Source organism: Mesoplodon densirostris, chromosome 10 (assembly GCF_025265405.1).
Source record: "Mesoplodon densirostris isolate mMesDen1 chromosome 10, mMesDen1 primary haplotype, whole genome shotgun sequence".
NCBI classification, from domain to species: Eukaryota; Metazoa; Chordata; class Mammalia; order Artiodactyla; family Ziphiidae; genus Mesoplodon; species Mesoplodon densirostris.
The window spans coordinates 102,988,119-103,011,763 of NC_082670.1; the positions used below are offsets into that span (position 1 = coordinate 102,988,119).

At 49.9% G+C, this 23,645-nt stretch overlaps 2 protein-coding genes across 2 annotated transcripts; both read left to right on the forward strand.

The window, feature by feature from the left end:
* Nucleotides 1–2,048: 2,048 nt before the first annotated feature.
* JAGN1 (jagunal homolog 1) lies at nucleotides 2,049–4,973 on the forward strand. Its single transcript, XM_060110056.1, has 2 exons — nucleotides 2,049–2,254; nucleotides 4,024–4,973. The coding sequence occupies exons 1-2, from the start codon at nucleotides 2,166–2,168 to the stop codon at nucleotides 4,484–4,486; spliced, it is 552 nt and encodes a 183-aa protein (XP_059966039.1). The 5' UTR covers nucleotides 2,049–2,165; the 3' UTR covers nucleotides 4,487–4,973.
* Nucleotides 4,974–6,223: 1,250 nt separating this feature from the next.
* IL17RE (interleukin 17 receptor E) lies at nucleotides 6,224–22,966 on the forward strand. Its single transcript, XM_060110102.1, is given in 15 exon segments — nucleotides 6,224–6,262; nucleotides 14,315–14,412; nucleotides 14,675–14,834; nucleotides 14,929–15,068; nucleotides 15,986–16,054; nucleotides 16,971–17,037; nucleotides 18,010–18,185; nucleotides 18,266–18,313; nucleotides 18,396–18,444; nucleotides 18,619–18,767; nucleotides 20,880–20,948; nucleotides 21,687–21,738; nucleotides 21,819–21,917; nucleotides 22,406–22,731; nucleotides 22,733–22,966. Coding segments are annotated over 14 exon segments (1,656 nt in total). The 5' UTR covers nucleotides 6,224–6,262; nucleotides 14,315–14,394.
* The last annotated feature ends 679 nt before the right edge of the window (nucleotides 22,967–23,645 follow it).

Below are 23,645 nucleotides of genomic sequence, written 5' to 3' on the forward strand. Positions count from 1 at the left end.
AATGCTTGGTGAACCTGAGGATTCTTCACAGTGCTTAGGAGAAGAGGATAGTTTTGTTTTGTTTTATTTTGCGGTTCGCGGGCCCAGGGCACGAACCCGTGTCCCCTGCATCGGCAGGCGGACTCTCAACCACTGCGCCACCAGGGGAGCCCCCAAGAGGATAGTTTTGGCTCATTCATAATTTATGTATTCAGCAAGCAATTCTTATTTATTTATTTATTTATTTATTTATTTATTATTATTATTATTATTATTATTATTATTTTTTTTTTTTTTTTTTTTTGCTGTACGCGGGCCTCTCACTGCTGTGGCCTCTCCCGTTGCGGAGCACAGGCTCCGGACACACAGGCTCCGCGGCCATGGCTCGCGGGCCCAGCCGCTCCGCGGCATGTGGGATCTTCCGGGACCGGGGCACGAACCCGTGTCCCCTGCATCGGCAGGCGGACTCTCAACCACTGCGCCACCAGGGAAGCCCCTATTTATTTATTATTTATGGCTGCGTTGGGTCTTCGTTGCTGTGCGCATGCTTTCTCTAGTTGCGGTGAGCAAGGGCTACTCTTCGTTGCGGTGCATGGACTTCTTATTGCAGTGGCTACTCATGTTGCAGAGCACGGGCTCTAGGCATGCGGGCTTAGTAGTTGTGGCACACAGACTCAGTAGTTGTGGCTCAAGGGCTTTAGAGCGCAGGCTCCGTAGTTGTGGTGCACGGGCTTAGTTGCTCCGCAGCATGTGGGGTCTTTCTGGACCAGGGATCGAACCCGTGTCCCCTGCACGCATTTTCTTAACCACTGCACCACCAGAGAAGTCCTGATGACTCGGTTCTTACCCCTCTCTTTGAGGCGCTCACCTCTAGTCTGGGAGGCAGATGTCTGAGCGTGGTTCTCAAATGCTGAAATGCATAAAATCATTTGAGCACCTTGGAACAGAGAAGGACTCTAGTTATGAAGCAAAATTGAGAAGCCAAAAAAGAAAAGACTATATATTCAACCTTATGAAGAAACTATTCTGCATGTTAAAATTGTAACACCATGAGTAAAGTCAAAAGACATACAATAAATAGGAAAAATATATGGCAACTAAAATTATAGACAAGAGGTCATCTCTCTCTCTGCCATCTGTATATAAATTAGCAAGACCAACAGGGCAGTAGAAAAATGGACAAAGGATACAAACACAGTTCAAGGAAATGAAATACAAATGACTCAAACATAAAAAGATACTTCAGTTTTTTCAGATAACAATTTTGAAATTTTCTTGTTTTATGTATTTTTTTTATTGTGGTAAAATGTACATAACATAAAATTAACGATTTTTAAGTATACAGTTCAGTGGCATGAAGTATATTCATACAGTTGTGCAACCATCATCACCACATTCCTTGGCAACCACTACTCTGCTTTCTGCCTCTACCTAATTTTTTTTCTTTCATGGCCTTGACATTCCTTAAAAGTATAGTCCAGTTATTTTGTAGAATGTCCCTCAATTTGAGTTTATCTGTCACCTCTTCATGATTAGATTCAGGTTAAGTATTTGGGGCAAGAATATCACCTCAGTGATGCTGTGTCCCTAATATTAGCAGGAGGCATAAGGAGTCAGTTTGTCTCACTTCTGGACAAGTTAACTTGATTACTTAGTTAAGGGGGTGCGTGCCAGTTTTCTCCACTGTAAAGTTACCGTTTCTTCTTGCAAAGATTAATCTGTGGGGAGATACTTTGAGACTTTGAGTGTGAAAGATGCACGCTCTTGGGAAAGTCACAGAAACCTTCCAGGCATCAGTGTCTCCATCTGTGAAGTGGGAACAGATACGTCTTAAACTCGAATTAAAGAAAGTGTAAGTGCTCGAGAGGCTGGAGTATCAGCTCCCGACCTTGGCAAAAAGAAAGACATGCTAGGGCTTAATTTTCTGCGCGCTCCAAATGCTGGGGAGAGACGGACAGGGCGGGGCCGAGAAGAAAAGCGTGTGCGTATATGTGCGCGTGCGCAGGGACGTGACTACAGAGTCGGTCCTCCGGAGACAGAGAGGCCGGAAGTTGTCCTCACAGAACCGCTCGGCTGTTGGGTGGGCGGGGCTGAGGCGGTGCGCATAGGGTTGGCAGGCGTGTTGGTGGTGGTCTAGTCGCTGAAGCTGGTCGGCGTGAAGGGCTCCAGGGCTCTGGACAGGGAAGATGGCGTCTCGGGCAGGCCCGCGAGCGGCCGGCACCGACGGCAGCGACTTTCAGCACCGGGAGCGCGTCGCCACGCACTACCAGATGAGGTATGAAGTGAGGCGAGGAGCTCGCAGGGCCTGGGACGCGACGCCGGCCCGGCCTCAGGTCTTGCTCCCCAGCCCGCTCTCGCGCACCTGCCAAGTCCCCTTCTACTGCGACGGCCCGGGGCCGGCCCCCGATCCCGGGAAGCCCTATCGCTCCTGTGAGCTCCACCCCTTGATCCCGCTGTGCCTTGAGGGGTTCGGCCCCGCCTGGGCTCCGGTGTCTCGGCGATGCTGGCCCTGCTCTCTGACCTCGGGAACCTGATTTCTAATTGAGCCTCAGTTTGCTTATCTGGCAAGGGAAAATTAATCTATCTTTTCGGTCTTGGTGATGAATTAGTGAGCCAATAATCGCGTACAGAGCGTAGCATAAGATCTAGCACATAAGTCTGCCCAGTACGCGCGGTAGCTGTTATATTTTGGGTTGTTTTGGGGATTTGGACCTTGAAGTCCAGACTTACTCTTCCTCACATGAGTTTTATGAAACCCCACACATACGGGATATTTCTACATTCGTTTATTCGTTCAACAAATATTTATTGAGCTTCTACCCATCAGGCATTGTGCTAGGCCCTGAGGATAGAATAGCGAAAGCAGCCCTGGTCTTTGTATTCATGTTATACCTTCAATAAAAAAAGTTTATTGATAAACAAAACTGGTCCCTGCCTTCATGGAGCTTGAAGTCTACAAGTGACTGATTCCCTTCCCGCCCCACCTTTCTGCACTTTCTATAATGAATATTTTAAAAAATAAAAAATTTTTAGAGATTTTCTTTACTTAAATCCATTGAAATTTCCCAGAATCTTTTCCACGTCTTTTTCTCCACAGTTTTAAAGAATGACAAGCTCTTTGAAACCTCACTTTATTCTTATCCTTAGACCCTTGTCTAAAGGGCACCTCACAACTCAAGCCAGTGTTTTCATGCCTGTCTAGAGCAGAAACTCTGCTCTATGAAGGTGTGAAGGGGATGTATTTAGGACCTGAGGGAATTCAAAGAATAAGAGAAAATATCCTTACTTTAGACGAAAAATGTACTCTAGCTGGAGAAGTATGGGCAGCCTGAGTTGGTTTCCTTGCTGCCAATACCTCCTTCCATAGGCTTATTCTCCTATGCTGCAGTCAGAGTTCACTTTCTTTTTTTTTTTTTTTTGGCCACGCCATGGGGCTTGCAGGACCTTAGTTCCCCGACCAGGGATTGAACCTGTGGCCTTGGCAGTGAAAGCCCAGATTTCTAACCACTGGACCGCCAGGGAATTCCCCAGAGTTCTCTTTCTAAACACAGCCCTGAGTTGCTCTTCTGTCTTTAAAGTGACTCAGTGATAGTCTTTGCAAGTTCATATCCTGCTACTCCCCTCTCCACCGCAGTGTAGTCCTTCCACACCCAACCATTTGCTCTCCTGGAACACAAATGCTTATGCCTTTTTGCCTGCATGCTGTTACCTCTGCTTCGAATGTCCATCTCCACCCGCATCTCAGAGCCTAGCTCAGATAACACCCTTGTCCAGACAAGACAGCCTTCTCAGTCAACTCATCTCAATCAGAATTTGTTACTCCTTCCTGTGATTCCATATATTTTGCAACATAGATTTACTAGAGTTTTTCCAGTTCATTTTCTAATTGCTCTTTTCTTCCCGTGTACCTTGTTCCCAGCCTCCAGGCAGGAACTATTCCTTATTCACGTCTGTTTCCCAGTGTCCAGGATAGTTGCCTGACATAGAGCTGGTGGTCAGAAAATTTTGAATGAAAGGTACTTCTCCCTCTGCTCTGCCCCACAGTGTGACCCTCAAGTATGAAATCAAGAAGCTGATCTACGTGCATCTGGTCGTATGGCTGCTGCTGGTTGCCAAGATGAGCGTGGGGCACCTGAGGCTCTTGTCGCATGATCAGGTGGCCATGCCCTATCAGTGGGAGTACCCCTATTTGCTGAGCATTGTGCCCTCCCTCTTGGGCCTCCTCTCCTTCCCCCGCAACAACATTAGCTACCTGGTGCTCTCCATGATCAGCATGGGGCTCTTTTCCATCGCTCCCCTCATATATGGCAGCATGGAGATGTTCCCTGCTGCACAGCAGCTCTACCGCCATGGCAAGGCCTACCGCTTCCTCTTTGGTTTTTCTGCCGTCTCCGTCATGTATCTGGTGTTGGTGCTGGTGGTCCAAGTGCATGCCTGGCAGTTATACTACAGCAAGAAGCTCCTAGACTCTTGGTTCACCAGCACACAGGAGAAGAAGCGTACATGAAGCCTGCTTGATGAACTACTGTGTGAGGTGAAGCCTGGGCCTCCCATGCAGTGGAGTGAGAGGGTGGAGGAGCTGTTCTAAAACCCCCTTCGGTGATTTTGGCAGCCGCGATGTTGGCAGCGAGTGCCAACTAGGCCCAAGTTCTGCAAAGCCCCTTCTGTTGCCATCAGCTGGTAGCAAAACTGTGCTTAATTTACTCCTGGTTGGTGGAACTGGGTGGCAGCAGCTGTGAGACGAATTCCAGCTGGACGAAGTTGAGATCCTTCTGAGTGCTGCATCCTTGCCTCTTCTCGGTCGTTCTCTCTGCTTCCATCCATCACCCCTTAGCCACCGAGACTGAAGGAGATAGGGAATAAATCACATTCTACTTCAACCTATGAGTCATGGGGCAGGAAACATTTGAGAGGCTGCTCCCCTTGCAGGCTGTGGTCTCTACTGTGAAGCGTTTTAATTGAAAAAACCTCAATAAAGTTACAACTGCGTTGTCCCCCCTGTGCTTTGTGTTCGGCATCTGATAGAGTGTGAAAAGTGTGTTGTTTGAGTGGCCTTAGTCACTAGGAGGTACGTAGAGGCTCCCGGAGAAAACTGGCAGTGGCGGTGGGGAAGTGAACTGGACATAGGGAACTTAAGTCATAGTTGCAACCCTGCAGCTGATTGGCAGGAACTACTGTGGGCCATACATTTAACCTCCACCTCTCAAATGGTCCGTTCTCATTTATCCAGCTCGGGTTATGGGTTCGTCTTTTGGTTGGATATTCATGTTTATCATTCAGTGTTAACAGTGTTAGTTATGTGTCTAATACTGTTTTATGGTATCCAAAAGAATTTTAAAGTATCCTGCATATAGAAAATTTGCAATCTAGGTGAAATGTAGTATCCATGTGAAACAACTAATGAACACAGTATGTAATGGTGTGGAGCAGAGAAGTTAAAAATAGAAGTGGGAAAGAGATCTGTGAACTAAAGGCCCTTTCACACACAGAAGTCTGACACAGTAAAAATTTATTGCATGGAAGATGTGTTTTGGGCTTCCCTGGTGGCGCAGTGGTTAGGAATTTGCCTGCCAACGCAGAGGACACGGATTTGAGCCCTGGTCCGAGAAGATCCCACATGCCACGGAGCAACTAAGCGCGTGCACTACAACTGCTGAAGCCTGCGAGCCTAGAGCCCGTGCTCCGCAACAAGAGAAGCCACCACAATGAGAAGCCTGCGCACCGCAACAAAGAGTAGCCCCTGCTCGCCGCAACTAGAGAAAACCTGCGTGCAGCAACGAAGACCCAACGCAGCCAAAAATTAATAAATTTATTTAAAAAAATAAATAAAAGATGTGTGTCCCTTTGCTCTTACCCACTTGACTTTATCGTGTCTGGATGATGCCCAGATCTCTAACTGCAGGTCTCTGCCCTTTCCACAGTTATAGTCATTCTGTTCTATAAACATTAGGTATGGGGCTTCCCTGGTGGCACAGTGGGTAAGAATCCGCCTGCGAATGCAGGGAACATGGGTTCGAGCCCTGGTCCGGGAAGATCCCACATGCCGTGGAGCACCTCAGCCCGTGCGCCACCACAAGTACTGAGCCTGCGCTCTAGAGTCCACGAGCCACAACTACTGAGCCAGCGTACCACAACTACTGAAACCCACACACCTAGAACCCATGCTCTGCAACAAGAGAAGCCACCACAATGAGAAGCCCACACACTGCAACGAAGAGTAGCCCCTGCTCGCCGCAACTAGAGAAAGCCCGTGCGCAGCACCGAAGACCCAACACAACCAAAAGTAAGTAAAAACAAAAACAGTAGGTATGTACTCAGTCTCTATTAGATACTGGCAGTACTTCTAGATACACAACCTTTAGATGTCCTGATTATCATTTCCAACTCAGTGTGTCCTAAACGTAACTCTTTGCCTTCTACCTCATATTCATTCCTCTTCCTGCATCCCTGTGTGCAAGTGAGTATACCAAGAGTACAGCTCTGGATCATCATTAAGTCCCTACTATGTGCCATTATTTGTTTTCTTTTCTATTTATTTATTTGTTTATTTGTTTGTTTGTTTGTTTATTTATTTAGCTTTATAACAAATTTAATCAGTTATACATATGTTCCCATATCCCCTCCCTTTTGCGTCTCCCTCCCACCCTCCCTATCCCGCCCCTCCAGGCGGTCACAAAGCACCGAGCTGATCTCCCTGTGCTATGCGGCTGCTTCCCACTAGCTATCTACCTTACGTTTGGTAGTGTATATATGTCCATGCCGCTCTTTCACTTTGTCACAGCTTACCCTTCCCCCTCCCCATATCCTCAAGTCCATGCTCTAGTAGGTCTGTGTCTTTATTCCTGTCTTACCCCTATGTTCTTGATGACATTTTTTTCTTAAATTCCATATATATGTGTCAGCATACAGTATTTGTCTTTCTCTTTCTGACTTACTTCACTCTGTATGACAGACTCTAGGTCCATCCACCTCATTACAAATAGCTCAATTTCGTTTCTTTTTATGGCTGAGTAATATTCCATTGTATATATGTGCCACATCTTCTTTACCCATTCATCCGATGATGGACACTTAGGTTGTTTCCATCTCCGGGCTATTGTAAATAGGGCTGCTATGAACATTTTGGTACATGTCTCTTTTTGAATTATGGTTTTCTCAGGGTATATGCCCAGTAGTGGGATTGCTGGGTCATATGGTAGTTCTATTTGTAGTTTTTTAAGGAACCTCCATACCGTTCTCCATAGCGGCTGTACCAATTCACATTCCCACCAGCAGTGCAAGAGTGTTCCCTTTTTTCCACACCCTCTCCAGCATTTATTGTTTCTAGATTTTTTGATGATGGCCATTCTGACTGGTGTGAGATGATATCTCATTGTAGTTTTGATTTGCATTTCTCTAATGAGTCTTTTCTTTATTTTTGGCTGCGTTGGGTCTTTGTTGCTGCGCGCGGGCTTTCTCTAGTTGCGGCGAGAGGGGGCTGCTCTTTGTTGCAGTGTGCGGGCTTCGCATTGCGGTGGCTTCTCGTGTTGCGGAGCACGGGCTGCAGGTGTGCCGGCTTCAGTAGTTGTAGTACGTGGGCTCAGTAGTTGTGGCTCGTGGGCTCTAGAACACAGGCTCAGTAGTTGTGGCGCACGGGCTTAGTTGCTCCGTGGCATGTGGGATCTTCCCGGAACAGGGCTCGAACCCATGTTCCCTGCATTGGCAGGCGGATTCTTACCCACTGCGCCACCAGGGAAGCCCTATGTGCCATTATTTTTTGAACAACCAAAATTCCTTAATCCTTTTCAGACATTTCCAAAGTGTGGTTCCAGTGCATCACTCCTGATTTATCTCCTGATACTGTCACTCACACACTGTCTGTCTCAGGAAAACCTCTTATGAATCCCCATATTGGTTCCATGTTTTCCCAGTTTCCTTAAAAATTTTCCTTTTCTGCTTTTATACTTCTTTATTACTTATCTTTCAATACCTAATTTTATATGGTAATTCTGGAGCCTTCTGGCTACTTCACTTCAAGGAGTGAGGGTTCTTTCTTTGAATTCACATGGCATTTTAATTTTATCTCTTCTACTAACAGAATTACTAGTTTACATGTCTTTTCCTCACCGCTTGCTCTGTACCTAGTGTGCAGCATGCACTCTGAATTTATTGAATGAAGTAACTTGTTCTATTGTAGACTAAAGTCAGAGCAAAGAACTAGAGTGAAGGGTAGGATTTGGATAGCAGAGAGGTACAGATGGAAATGAGTGGGTAATGGAGTTATGTGCACCAGGCACAGATTGCTGATTTTTAAAGAACCGGGATGTAAATAATTATTATTTAAAAAAAGAATTTAAAATTTATTTGATTACTGGAATGGTACTTTACAGTCTTGTAGTGCTTTTTAAGACCCATTATAAAGGGACTTGCCTGGTAGTGCAGTGGTTGAGCATCCGCCTGCCAATGCAGGGGACATGGGTTCGATCCCTAGTCCGGGAAGATCCCACCTGCCACAGAGCAACCAAGCCCGTGTGCTACAACTACTTAAACCCATGCACCTAGAGCCCGTGCTCTGCAACAAGAGTAGCCACCACAATGAGAAGCCTGTGCACCACAACGAGGAGTAGTCCCCACTCGCCGCAACTAAAGAAAGCCCGCACATAGCAACAAAGACCCAAAGCAGCAAAAAATAAATAAAATTTTAAAAAAAGAGAGACCCATTATGAAAATTATTGTCCACACGAAAAGAGAGCCGTTTGGTTCATTTTAGTTTTCTGCTTGTTGGCTTGTTGGGATCCTGCTTTTTGGGCTTTCCAATCCTTTTTTCCCCCTGCCTCATGGTTGTAATATTCCCTGAAGTAAACAAGATTCCCTTTGAAAGGGATCTTGATTTAGTGGGAAGAGCACTGTATTTGGATCAGAAGACAGGTTCAGGTACCAAGATCAGCCCTGCCAAATTCACAGGATTGTTTTGAAGATCAAATGAGGTAAAATCTTGTTGAAGGTGCTTTAAGAACCCTAACACTATACAAGTGTGAGGAATGGTTATTAATCCCTGATGTTTACAGAGCTAGAGGGTGTAGGCCTTGGAAGAACCCTTAGTGAGCATCTAGTCTATGGGAAAGGCAGTGTGGTATGGTGGAAAGAACAGTTTTTGATATTACACTGACTCAGGTTAGAAATCTAGCCAGGCATTTTGCTACCTTTTGCCTTGAGGGAGATATCTGAGCCTCTGTTTTTATCTAACGTATGGGGATCATAGCATCTACCACCCAGGGTTGTTGTGAGGATCAAATAAAATAATGTATATAAACTGTATAGTACATAGTAGGTGCTTAATAAATATCAAAATCCCTTCCCTTGATGAGTAGTGTTGGTGTTCCCCTCTCAGATCGGGGGTCCCTTCCTCTTCTCTTAAGCATAACTTCTTGCATCGGTATTCTGGAGATTGATCCCTTCTGGAAGAGCAGGAATAAGAAAGGAACACTTGTGTACTCTTGGTTTTTGTTGGTCTAATTGGTTGGACCTTCTTGCCCAGGGTGCCCAAACAGTAGGCACAGTTGCCCCAACCGACCTTGGGAATCTGGCATTACAGAAAGAGCCTGGAGACGCTGCTGCATTATCTGACCAGCGTCCATGCATGGGTAAGGCTTTGTCAGGAAGAATGGCTGCCCAAGGACCCCACAGTGTACTCTCTACCTGAGCACGCGTAGGGGCCTGCCAAGACCTCCTGAGCGCCTGGCTTGCTCCCCACTTAAAGGTTATTGGAGAGTAAAGTCTGGATCAGCTCATTCAGACACAAACCACAGGTGAGATAGGCCTTGGCCACCTTCCAAAAGGACAGGACTTCTGTGCTGCAGGCCTACCCCACACCTCTGTTGCCTTTACTCCAGTTGGCCCCCTCCTATTCCAGCCACAGAAGTACTCCTCCCTTGTTGACACTTGCCAAACAATCCCTGCTGTTCTAGAAATCTGATCACTGATAACTCACTCCCGTAAGACCTACTATCCTTTTTTCTTTCCAACTATTACAATTTGTCCCCCCCATGTTGTTAATCCTACCAACTCATCACATCGTTCCGTCTAGTACTTCTTTTTTTTTTTTTAAAGCCCTTCACGACATCTATTTTTTAAAAAAATATTTATTTGTTTGGTTGCACGGGGTCTTAGTTGCAGCAGGCGGGCTCCTTAGTTGTGGCATGAGAACTCTTAGTTATGGCATGCACGTGGGGATCTAGCTCCCTGACCAGGGATTGAACCCACGCTCCCTGCAATGGGAGCACAGAGTCTTATCCACTGCACCACCAGGGAAGTCCCCTCAATCTAGTACTTCTGTGGACTACAGGGCCCAGAAACCACAGATCTCCCCAAGCAGTGTGTTCTGACAGAAAGAGCTAGAAAGACACGGGGGTGAGTCTCAGCTCTCCATTTTGTGTTTGGACAAGTTACTTAATCTTCCCAGTGTTTCCAAGTCTGTAAGATGTTTAGTAAGACTGACCTCAAGGGTTGTAGTACCAATAATATGAGATAATGTGGGCAAAGCACACAGCCCAGAGCCTGATAGTAGGAGTTCAGCAAATTGTGATCTGACCCCCTCCCCGTTCCCCAGGGTGTGATGGAATTCACCCGCTGTGCTTTTTACTTTAAATCCTTTTTGGAACAGGCTCTACAATAAACTAGCAAAACAATAAAGTACAGACCTCCTTTTCTCTGTCCTTTCCCCCTTTCTTCTTTCTTCCTCTGCCTTTTCTATGTGGTCCTTTTCTTCCCTTTCTGTTCTTTATTTCACGTGTGTATGTGTCTGTTATTTCTTTTCTGCTTCTCCTACCATACCTTAGCCAGGGTCAGGGAGCAATTAACCAAATATTTTCACTGTGAGAATCAAGTCAGAAGATAAAAGGAGTCAAAAGAGAAAAGTATTCTAGAATGGAGCCAAGTTTCTCACTTCACGCACCCAGCATTAGAAAACACATTATCGGTATAGATCTAAACCATTGTGGGCTAGGTGAAATTTAGGGGGAAGACTCCCTAACCTGTCTTTAGTATGGCTAGACCACCCTTTTCTCCCTTCACATCTTACTGATTTGGTTGCAGTGATGGACTTCAAGGCCAAAAGAGAACTGTGTCAGGCAGGCCCTTTTGGGTTCCCAGGAGCAGAGGGGGGTGAAGCAGTGGGAGGAGAGGCCATAAGGATGGTAGAAAGAGAAATGAACTGTGAGAGGATTTGGAGCTCCTTGGGCTGGAGACCTTGACCAAATCATTCTCCTTTCTGCTTCCTTATTTCTCTCTTTATGAAATGAATAATTCTCACTTACCTGTCTTGTAAGGTGGTTAGGAGGATCAAATATGAAAGTGCTTATGAAATGTGAAATAGATAAACGGCTGCTTAGATGAAACATCATAATTTACATTTATTCAACTACAGAGCGCCTATTTCACGACATCCATTGCTAGGCACTGGAAAAACATAAAGATAAGAAAGGGTCTTTCTAAGAAACTCAAAAGCTAGAGAGTATTTTTAGGATAATGGGTACAATGGGGTCTTTAGACAGTGGACCTGAAGACTTAAGAACTAGAATTGGCCTAAAGATAGGTATGATCAAGCTACTAAAGTGCAGAGGGATAATAAGTCTCAAGATACCTTCTCCCAGTAGGTGTGCCCCAAACTTTCTACGGTGTGTGTCACCAAGGTGAGGGCTGAAGCAGTTCAAATGCTCCATGAGCAGGAGGAAGCCATGGGACAACGTGGAGGGTCCCCACAGAGAATGGAGCCTCATCAGCATTGGAAACCACAGGAAACCAGGTCAATGCGTGGGGCCCACTCCCTCAGCTCCAGGGCTCAGCTATGAGACCTGGGACTTCCTGAGCAGACTGTACTGATGAGTGGATCCTTGAAGCTGGAGGCCCTTTGGCAGAAGTGCTGGAAGTGGCCAACGGGTAGAGAGAGAAAGCTGGACCCTAGTCCTGAAAGTCAGCCAGGTGGGAGCCAGGATGCACAGGGGGACATGAGGTTTACGTGCATCCTATAGTGCTTTTTTGTCCTGCCCAGCTCTAAGTGGTGCATCAGTCACCTCGGTCTCCAGCACCCACTGCAGAGAAGTGCTTGATGGCTCTGTCAGTCTTCTAAGTGAGAGGATGAAGGACGTGTCCCGGGGAGATTCAAGGCCAGGAGCTTGCTAAGGGGCGGGTCTGATCTGCAGGGTGTTGCAGGAGTAGGAGGAGTTACGAAGTGGGTGCAGCCACCATCCATCCCCCTGACCCTGTGCCGGCCTCTTGCCTGTTATTTCTCTGCCAGAGCAGGAGCCCCCTTGCCCTCCAGGTAGGGGAGTAGGGTTTTCTGGGGGGCTAGTGTCCTTCAGTCCCTCCACTTGGAGGAGAAGGAATGTGGCCTGGCCGGCTGGTTGGGCTTGAGGAGGAGCTTTGGGGCAGGGCGGGGCAGGGGCAGGCTGAGGCGAGGGCTCCTGCTGGCACTGCACTCCCTGCTGCTGCACGGCAAGGCCCTGCCACCCACCTTCAGGAGGTGCAGCCATGTTCTGGATACCCTGACCCCTCGGAAGCCCATGGGGAGCCCCGGACTGGCAGCCCTGCTCCTGCCTCTCGTCCAGCTCCTCCTTGGCCTGTCTGCCTCTGCTGGTATTGGCTGCCCCTCCCTTCCCAGCTGGAGCACCCTCTGTCTGCTGGCCTCCCACATGGTAAGGTGTGCCTGCTGCTGCTGGGTGGGGACACCTGGCTGGCACAGGCTGGTAAAGCTCCCCACTCTCCGCCTGTCCTTTCCTGCTACCCAAGTCCCTGAGCTCTGATGGCAGCCTCAGTGTGTTCTCTACACCGTCTTGAAGGGATAGTCAAGGTCCTGGTGCACTGAGGGCCTGGGCAGGGTGGAGCTGGGAAGAAAAGAGCCAGAGTGGATGGGCTATTGGCTTCTGCGGACCTCGAAATTAGGTGATGTGAGGCAAAGACCCCAGGGAGAATGCTCCTCGTGGGAATACCTACTAATTATACTTCTGTCCTTTCTTTTCCCTACTGGGCCCTGTGCCTTCAGGATGACAGTTTCACTGGTGAGTCTCATTCCCTGCCCTGCTCGTCTTCCCCATTCTTCCATTCTAATTTTTGGTTCTCAACCTGGGAAGTAGCATAGTATCAAAGAAAAAACACAAGGTGAGCCTGGATTTGCGTTGTAATTCTGCCACATACTCCATGCATGGCTTCAGGCAGTGCACAGTTTCTGAGGGGTATAGCAGCACAGTAGAAATGATTATACAATGAAAACAGTTGTCCCTGAGCTGTGGGGAGGGTTAAATGAGAGCCAGGTACATCTGCAGGCACTCTCCCTTAATTGGTCCCTCACCAGTCAGTAATACAACAATGATCCTTCCTGTTTTATGGTACATTTTGTTATACTTTGTAAGGCATTTTCCCATGCATTATGTTACTTGATCTTGACAGCAGCTCCACTTTATGAATGATGAAGCTGAGACTTAGAGGAGTCTGTAACTTGCCCCAGGTCAGTCGGCCAGGATGTAAGTGGCAGAGCTCAGCCCCAAGTCCAACTTTTCTGAGGCAGGAGGGAACTCCTGGGACCTTGCCATTTGATTTCCTTCTCATCTTTCACAGGAAGGTCTGCCCAGATTCCTCGCCATACCCTATCGGCCTTTCCCCCCTCCCCAAAGCCTTGGTGTGCTTGGCTCTGCCACTGTCCCTGCTGTCGGTGCCTGCATCTGGTGTCAGATCCTTCGGGTACGAGAAACAGTCCTTTGGGCCATTCTTAGTGGAGATTGGAATTGGGGGAATTTGGGGGGGGCCCTAGGCTGACGCTAGTAAAACTTATCCTACTAGAAGAGATGTTTGTCCTGTTGTCAACCTCAGCAGAGAATTAGGCCCTCCTAAAACAGCACACACCATGATTGATATTCGTGAGTTCAGTTGTATCGCTTTGTGAAGGTGTTTCTCCTTTCAGCTGGTACCAATTCTTGGGATTAAAATGTTTTAGTTCTATGAGTTTACTATTTTTACCTTCTATCTGTAAAGTAAGATCTGTCTTATTCAACTCTACATTTTCATTGCCTAGCACAGTGCCTGGGGCATACTAAATGCCCACACACTGCTTAAGAATTGACAGTTTTTAATTGTTCACTGTTATAAATAATGCTACCATGAACATCTTTGTATATACATAGTTTTTCTCTACTTAAGAGGAGAAAAAGCTTTTTTGATTGTATCATAACTTAGAGGACTAAAGAAGTTTGCAATCATTACCCTCCCTGATCTAAAATGACTGACTGTCCAACACTGGGTCACATCTCCAGGTAGGGGAGGGGCCGTGAGGGGCTGGATAGTAAATGTGTCATTCCCTGTGCAGGTCTTCAGTGGGGCTGGCTCCACCTCCTGGTGCAGAAATCCAAAAAGTCTTACAAGTTCCGGTTCTGTAGGAGGCACACGATGCCAGCATCTGCTCAGGTACTCTCCCTGCCAGTTCCAGCCCTGCCCTATACCCCACAGCCCTTCTCTTTCTGGCTTCTCATTCTGTTCTCCAGCCATAAAAGAGAGATGGAAAGAGTGGAGCTCAAGAAGACTATTCTGTCCATTACACAGTTAGGGACACTGAGCGTTAAAGGTTGAGCAGCTCGCCTGTGGTGCCCTGGATTCCAGAGACAGGAATAGAAGCCAGAGTTCCTGATTCCTGGCCTGAGGCCAGCCCAGCCTTGCTCTCTGCCTGCAGAGGAAGCTGCTAAGTAGCCGTTGCCTGTCTGAGAAGGGCCATCACATCTCCGTCCCCTCCCCAGACACCTCCCACAAGGGGCTGCGTTCCAAAAGAACCCAACCTGCAGATCCAGAGAAAGGGGAAGTTCTCTCCAAACGTGGCTCACAAAGGCTTGGAGGTAGGCACGTCGTGTGACTGGAGATGGTGGAGCCAAGTAGTGGTACCCGTGCTAAGGCCAAAAGACAAGGCCACCAAGTCCCCCTTCTCCCCAGGGCCTGAGTTCTCCTTTGACTTGCTGCCTGAGGCAAGGGTTATTCAAGTGACCGTTCCTCCAGGCCCTGAGGTCAGTGTACGTCTTTGCCACCAGTGGGCACTGGAGTGTGAGGAGCTGAGCCGTCCCTTTGATGCCCAGGTATGGAGGGCCATCTGCCTGTAAAAGCCAGATCACACAGGGCTGGAGTGAAAGGACCTACCCATTATACAGATGGGGAGACTGAGTCCCAGAGAGAGGTGGTGATTGTCCAAGACTTCCTTACAAGTCTGAGGTGCCTAGCATGAAGACTTCTTTGGTCTAGGCAGAGAACGCAGGGGGCCTTGTCTCCTGGCAGGAGAGGAAGGAAAGGGCAGGCAGAGACCTGGGGCAGCCATGAATGCCTAGCAGAGAAATGGATATGGCACTTACCCCCAGTGAGAGGACCCTCAGTGAGATTCAGGTTGCATTAAGAGAACTTTTCAGTTCCCCCAAGAAGCTGTTCTCCTGAGAAAATAACAAAATGGTCACATCTGTCATGGTTCCCTTCCATCTCCCTGCCTTTTGTCACTGCTCCTCAGAGAATGAGATGTCCCCTATTCTTCCAGCCTAGGCCCTGACACTCCACCTCAACCTCCAGTTGTCACGGATGCCCTTGTATACAGTTGGTACCATTTGAAGGGACTGATGCTGTACCCGAGTCCCTCAGTTCTCCCCATTTAAAATGGCGATGATGCCTCCCAAGATTACCATGATGCTAGCATTTAATTAATTGAGTTGGTGCTTCTAACACCTAGCACCCTCCCTGGCATACAGTAGGGGCTCAATAAATGTATATTCTTTTCCCCATCTCCTCCTCACCCACCTCTTTCCATATATTGAGACACCTAGAGCAGATGGTCAGATTACAGAGCAGAGACCCCCTGAGAGGAAATTTCTCAGAGAAAGAAATGTCTCAGATAAGAGGGAAAGTAGGGTATGTGGTGACCAAGGTCCCAGTTTTCTCCTGCTGTTTTCCAGGGTGCCTCTACTCTTTCTCAGGCCCTTCTTCTTCTCTTCCTTTGCTGCTTTGTCCACAGAAAATTGTGTCTGGGGGCTGCACTGTAGACCTGCCTTATGAATTCCTTCTGCCCTGTCTGTGCATCGAGGTGAGCAGAGGAAAAGGTGTGGGTGGTCCATGGCTTCACTCCTAGGCCACCCAGATAGCACCATTGGTCAAGCATATCTCCACTAAGTCAGGTTTTAAAAGGGCTGGTGTTAACGAGATGCTAGGGAAGACTGGTGCCAGCCTGACAGTGAGCCACACACAGCCAGGGATGGAGGTGTCCTGCTGACCATGGCACATTCCTGGGGGTAAGTCCAACCTCAGCCCCACCCAAACTCAGCTTGCCTTTGTCGAGACCCGGCCTCAGCCCACAAAGGCAGAATAGACAGCTGCCTTCACTGGGTGTTCTGTCACAGCGGGGGCTCGTGGCCACTGCAAGGCTCCATATGGCCCCAGAAGTCTCATCCCCACTAGCCCTGCGTGGAAGTCCTCCTCCTCTCCTTGTAAGACTGAGGTGCCTAGCATTAAGACTCCTTTGGACTAGACAGGAAAGGCAGGAGCCTTGTCACCCAGGAGGAGACAAAAGGGAGGGTGCAGGCAGAGACCTGGAGTGGGGAGCACCTGCCAGGGGCATAACATTGGGTGTTGGGCTTTCAGAGGGAGGGGCCCTATGAGGCACTCAGCGCCTTAGGAATCGCTGAGAGTGGAGGCCAGGGAAGGCAAAAGTTGAGGAATGTGGACCTCACGATTTGCCTCTTTGTGGGGATATGTTCTCCTCTCCGGGAGAATAGGACTCAGCCCCTCACTCACTGATCTTGCTCCTATAGTCTGGGGTTTGTGCCTGAGTGCCACGTGCCACCCACCGTTGCCCACACCCCACACTTCTTCCCCTCCTCGGTGCCCTGCCAGCTCAGGCAGCTTGCATCTGGGCAAGGTCAAGCCAGAATGAGTTTCAAGTCTAAGTGATGTAGGGAAAGCCATTTCTCTGACCCTTCTTCCCTGCTCCCCTGTCCCCACAGGTGTCCTACCTGCAAGAAGACACCGTGAGGCACAAAAAATGTCCCTTCCAGAGCTGGCCTGAAGCCTGTGAGTGCTGCTCATGTGACTCTTGTGCATGCACAGCTTCTCTCTGTCTCTCTCTCCCCCACAAACGTACGTGTACATGCACATACACACACACGCACTTGCACACCCTCTACACCTGTGTTGGAGGAAGTCCCCAGAAGGCATGCAGGCACTTTCTTTGGAGTCAGTGGGGGTAAGTCATGGGCTACCATGTCTAGCAATCAGACTGCCAATAAATCAGAGCATTGAACATTGTACTAGCACTGTTCAGAGATATCAGAAATATCCACCTCAGGAGGTAATGTCCTAAGAAGGTGGACCAGAGGACCTGGGCTCACAGCCCAGCTCTGCCACTTATTCTCTGAGCCTCAGTTTCCTCATCTATAAACTAATGATACTTGCCCTGCTTCACTTTCCAACTCCTTATGAGGCTGGAATTCAATATTATGTGCGAAAGTGGTTGGTGACATCTATGCATACTGTTGAGCCCAAATTGCAGAGACAGGATTCTCAAACATGACAAACGAATAGCACAAAGCATCCTATGGTCCAGGGCAGGGCTGTAATCAAGGAATAGGCTGTAAGGCGTGAACTCAGGGGAGGGAGAAGCCCATGACGGCTGTCCGTGAGTAGAAAAGGTCTCCTAAAGGGAGTGACATCTGAGCTGGGCTCAGAAAATGCGCAGGATTTAGAAAGGAGAGAAGGGAGGGGAAAACATTCCTGATTCTGAGAGGAACATAAGCAAAGATATGAAGATTTCGAGTTGGGGGAGCAGCAAGGAGTCGGCCAGAATGGAGGTGCAGGAAGGAGAGGAGACAGCTAAATAGAAGAGGCAAAAGGAGGGGCAGGAGGAGGCATGCTCGTTCATCAGGCACCTAGGCAGACCACGGCTGTGCCAGGCTCCCTCACAAATATCATCTCCCGATGCCCTGGGGATGGGGCTCGGGGCTCAGGCCTCCTGGGCCTCACTCTCTGCCCCTGCTGCCTGCCCAGATGGCTCAGACTTCTGGGAGTCGGTGAACTTTACTGACCACAACCAGCACAGTCAGATGGTCATGGCCCTGACACTCCGCTGCCCACTGAAGCTGGACGCCTCCCTCTGCCAGAGGCGGGGCTGGCACACCCTCTGCGAAGACGTCCCCAATGCCATGGCTCGAGAGTCAGAGGGGGTGAGACGGCCTCCCTAGGACCTGGGTGGGCGGGGCTGGGGCCCAGGGCCCTGCTCCCTAATTCCCTTCTCCCACCACAGTGGTATGTCTTGGAGAAGGTGGACTTGCACCCCCAGCTCTGCTTCAAGGTACAAGCATGGGCAACACAGGAGGGAGAAGGGTGTGCGTGGTTCCTGGAGCTTGCTGACTTGCCATTCTTGGATTTCTCAGTTCTCTTTTGGAAACAGCAGCCACGTTGAATGCCCCCACCAGACATTCGGTGAGCCAATAAGTGACCCTGGCTGGGACCCCTTCCCACCATTTCACCCTCATGCAACTGCGGCAAAGCCAAACTCTAGCCCTGCCCTGGCTTCTCTGTTAACTGCAGCCCGGCTCCTATCACCTCCCACAAACCATCATCTATTACATGATGCCCTTTCCTACCCCCTGGCAGCCCCATCCTGGAATGTGAGCATGGATACCCAGGCTCAGCAGCTGGTCCTTCACTTCTCCTCAAGGATGCCTGCCACCTTCAGTGCTGCCTGGAGCCACTCAGGCGTGGGGCAGGACAGCATGGTGCCCCCTGTGTACAGCGTCAGCCAGGTATGGCCTAGCCAGGGCTTGGCCCCCACTAGAACCTGTTGATTAGAGCACAGCAGGTGGAGGCAAGCAAATCTCTTACAACATCTGGTTATTTATTTACTTGGCCAGCCTTTGTTCAGCTGCCTCCTCTGCCAGTCACTGGGGTCTTCGATGGAGCAGTTTCTTTTTTTTTTTTTTATAAATTTATTATTATTATTTTTTGGCTGTGTTGGTAATTGTGGCTCACGGGCTTAGTTGCTCTGCAGCATGTGGGATCTTCCCGGACCAGAGCTCGAACCCGTGTTCCCTGCATTGGCAGGCAGATTCTTAACCACTGCGCCACCAGGGAAGTCCCTCTAATCCTTTTCGATTTTGAACCTACAGGGATAAACAGAGACAAGAGACTGGCCCTCCCACTCCCAGCTGTTCTCTGGCCCACTCGAACTCCCACCACATTTTATATTGATGCCCTCTCTTGAACCAGCTGTCCTCTACCACTGCTCTCCTGCCTTCCTCCACAAGGCTCCTGGCAGAAGTCCTCTATCTTTGGGAGGCAGAGCCCCAGGAAGCTGAAGTGCCCTTCGCAGAATACTGTAAACTACTGACAGATTTAACTCTATCGTGAACTAAAAACAGTTTGACTAGCAGACTCTCTTCTGTGTATCTGACATAAAAACCACCATCAAATATATCCGCAAAACCACAGCACCAAGCTGACTAAGCATAGCTAGCTTGTTTCAGTTCTTTCTTACTTACATGCAGCTTGTTTACTTGTTTTGTATTCTGTGAGGGCTCCCAAGCCTACAGGTGGTAGGAACTGCTTAAGATTTAAGATGAAACCATGCTTAAGATTTACGACAAAGTCATGTGGGATAACTTAAAATTGAGAGATAAATCCACGGACTCATTTATTTTTGTGAGCTGAGAACGTCATTGAGTTAACCATGATTTGAGAGCCACTGCATCAGCACCTGCTCACGGCTGGCTGGAGAATGGGGTCTGGGGCAGGGCTGGGGTATGGGGTAGGTGGTGGAGGGTGTTCCCAAAGGGTGGAGACTGATCAACTCTCTAACCAGCACCCAGAGCACAGGGTGAAGCCACATCCTTGCCTGTAGACAGATGGCAATCAGTTCAGCATGAATTTATTGAGTGCCTACTCTGTTCCCACTCTGTATTAGGCCCTGGGAGATACAAGAAAAGTATATAACACAGTCTGCCCCTAAGGAGTCCATAATGTAATAACAGCTACTACTACTAAATGAATACACATTGCACTGTGTATTTTTAAATATTTATTTATTTTGGCTGTGCAGTGTCTTAGTTGCGGCACATGGGATCTTTTAGTTGCAGCACGCGGACTTCTTAGTTGCGGCCTGCGGACTCTTAGTTGCGGCATGCAGACTTTTAGTTGCCTGCATGCAGGATCTAGTTTCCTGACTAGGGATGGAACCCGGGCCCCCTGCATTGGGAGCGTGGAGTCTTACCCACTGGACCACCAGGGAAGTCCCTGTACTTTGTATTATAAAGGGGGTTCACCTGCATATTCCCATTCGATGCTTTCAGTAACCCAGTAAAACAAGGATTATTATCTATCATACACAAATGAAGAAACTGAGGCTCAAGGAGAAAGGAAGTCTATCTCCATGCAAAGATCCCACAGCTAGGAACCACAAAGGGAATAGTTAAGCCTGACTTTGTTAGCTGTGGTCTCCTGACTCTACAACTTACGTTCTTTCCAACGGACAAGCTGCCCCTTCAGGTGCGCAGGACAGAGAAGGGAGGCAGCATATAATTAGCCTCCTGGTTTGTGAGCTGCTGGAGGACAGAGACAATGTCCGCCTTGGCTCCTCGGGCTGGCACAGAGTAGGCACCCGGAGTATGTTGACAAGTGCCTGATTGCCTGATTAATGTTTATCTGTGCAGCAGTTCAGATCTGGGAACGATCAGTGGGATCTGGGAATGAAACCTGGGAAGGCTTCTTGTCAGGGGTGGCACTTGGCCCTAAGCCTGGGTAGGGTTTGGGTAGGGGTGGTGGGTAGAAAGGAGGAACACAGCAATGGGCACAGGCTCAGGGGCTGGACAGAGCCAGATCTGCCTCTATGGGGACAGTCATTCTGCTCTTTTTTCCCACAGACTCAGGGCTCAAGCTCAGTGACACTAGACCTCATCGTTCCCTTCCTGAGGCCAGGGGGCTGTGTCCTGGTAAGGAATCCTGCCCTCACTCTGCTGCATATACTCCCCTGTCATCTGTACCACAGGTGACGCATGGGGCAAATCCAGTCCATAAAAATGTTTGATTTGGCCAGCACGGTGTTCATAATTGGAATTAGTTGCCACCACTTAAATATTGGGAGATGTCACATTTTAAAAAGTTGATTTCTGGCGTCTCTTGAAAAAAATCAGAAAACCTGGTGCTTTGTTTCCGCATTCAGGCATGGTGATCATGGGCTGGAGCTCAGTGGTGTCTGATTACTTCAGTCAGGGCCTGTGCCTTCCGTGTCCTCATGGATGCTCTGGTTAACTTTGGGTTTACTTTCTTTCTTTTCTTTTCTTTCTTTTTTTTTTTTTTTTTTGATGTGGACCATTTTTAAAGTCTTTATTGAATTTGTTACAATATTGCTTCTGTTTTATGTTTTGGTTTTTTGGTCCTGAGGCATGTGGGATCTTAGCTCACTGACCAGGATTGAACCCGCACCCCCTGCATTGGAAGGCAAAGTCTTAACCACTGGACCGCCAGGGAAGTCCCTGGGTTTACTTTCTGAGTTTGCCACTCTTGACCTTGTTCTGTGCCCAGCCAGAGCTGGACCAGACACAAACCCTGTGCTGGAGGAATTCCCTATCCAGGGGGATTCCCCTTCACTATCCCCATGCCTTATTCAACTTCCCCTGGGAGGAGGGTTTACCCTGGCTTACAGGGATTGGGGGGCTCTGTGCCCTCAGGTGTGGAGGTCAGATGTCCAGTTTGCCTGGAAGCACCTCCTGTGTCCGGATGGTGAGTTCTTGGTGGGGGGGGGAGTGAGAAGGAGGTTGGGCACTGAGGAGCTGGGCTTGGCCTCACCCTACTTGACTCAGTCTCTCTTAGGCTCCTGGGGCTCTTGATCCTGGCACTGCTGGCCTTCACCACCCTACTGGGTGTTGTTCTGGTGCTCACCTGCCAGCGCCCACTGTCAGGTAAGCTCACTGGGGGTAACCTGGGGATTCAGACTTGCTTGGCTCCTAGGCCAGTTGCCCCCATCCCTCCCCCGCCCAGGCTCCCTTCCGAAAGAGCCTTGTCCCTGCCGCTGCACCCCCCTCTCTGTTACCCAAGGCGGTGAGCCTCAGGCCCCCTAGTGGGCAGGAGTGGTTAAGGCAGGGCAAAGGTCCTTCTGCAGGTGGTTCACTGCACCAGTCTCTAGGCCAGACGCTAGTGGGGCGGAAATCCAGCCTGCGCTGCACCTGGCGCCCTAGCCCTCTCTTCTTCCTGGGCACCTTTATCTAATTAGCCCAAAGGTGCCCTATAGGCCTGTAGGCTAAAACTGCCTTGGGTACCCATCCCCAGCGCAGATGAAGAAAGGGGGGGGGGTGGAGTTAACCCTATCATGTAGCCCTGAGGAGTGGGAGGAAAGGGCTGGGCTGTCCCTTAGCCCCCCACCCTGTTCATCTGTTGCTCCCACCCCCAGGCCCAGGTCGAGCGCGGCCGGTGCTGCTTCTGCACGTGGCGGACTCCGAGGCGCAGCGGCGCCTGGTGGGAGCGCTGGCTGAACTGCTGCGGGCCGCGCTGGGCGGCGGGCGCGACGTGATCGTGGACCTGTGGGAGGGTACGCGGGTGGCGCGCGTGGGCCCGCTGCCTTGGCTCTGGGCGGCACGGGCGCGCGTGGCGCGGGAGCGGGGCACCGTGCTGCTGCTGTGGAGCTGCGCCGGCCCGAGCCCCGCCGGCGGCCCGGATGCCCGCACCGCGCCCCTGCGCGCCCTGCTCCGCGCCGCCCCGCGCCCGCTGCCGCTGCTCGCGCGCTTACTTCAGTCGCCTCTGCGCCAAAGGTGACATTCCTCCGCCCCTGCGCGCCCTGCCCCGCTATCGCCTGCTGCAAGACATGCCGCGCCTGCTGCGGGCGCTGGACGCGCGGACTTCTACTCAAGCCACCAGCTGGGGCCGCCTCGCGGCCCGGCCGTGCCTGCGGGGTCGCGTGGAGCTGTGCCGCCAGCTGGAACGCGAGGCCGCCAAACTTGCCGATCAAGGCTGAGCAGAGCTCACCGCAGTCCGGATGTCTGTGGCCGCAGGCCTAGGGACACTGGCTGGAAGCCCCGAATGAGGCTTCTACCCTGGAATCGTTGGATGCCTCCTAGGGGCCACTGGCCACAAAGCCTTACGCTGCCTCCCACACTCACTGTCCCCGCCCGTTCCCCACGTTCCCCCAGGGTCCAGTCTCTTACTTATGCTTATGCTTGAGGGTTCTCTCCCTCAGAACCCCCGAGAACTCCTCTGACCTCAGTGCTGTTGTGAGTGGGGGATCGTCCCACTTCCTCTCTCTGAAATTCCGGAGAATAGTGTGCACGTGCTCCAGTCCAGGCCAGAGAGGTTGGGACAGGGGTTGGGGAGGCAGGAGACATGGCAGCTCTGAGTGGGAGGCGGCTGCAGAGGGGGTAGGGGGGCAGAAAACCCCTTTGGGAGCCAGGGATCCCCCTTTTCCAGACCGGGGCCCTGCCCAGAGTGGGAGGAAGGGAGGGAGGGAGGGCTCTGGACCCAGGGAAGGAGGCTTTGGTCCTGGGTGATGGGGGCAAAGGTGGGACAGTGGAGACTGAGATAGAGAAAGTTGAATAAAGATGAACCTGATGGATAAACAGAAACACAGGGTGCTTTTCCAGTGTGCCCAGGGTGCTGAGTCGGGGGAAGGGTCCGCAAGACCCTGCCTGGCGGTGGTT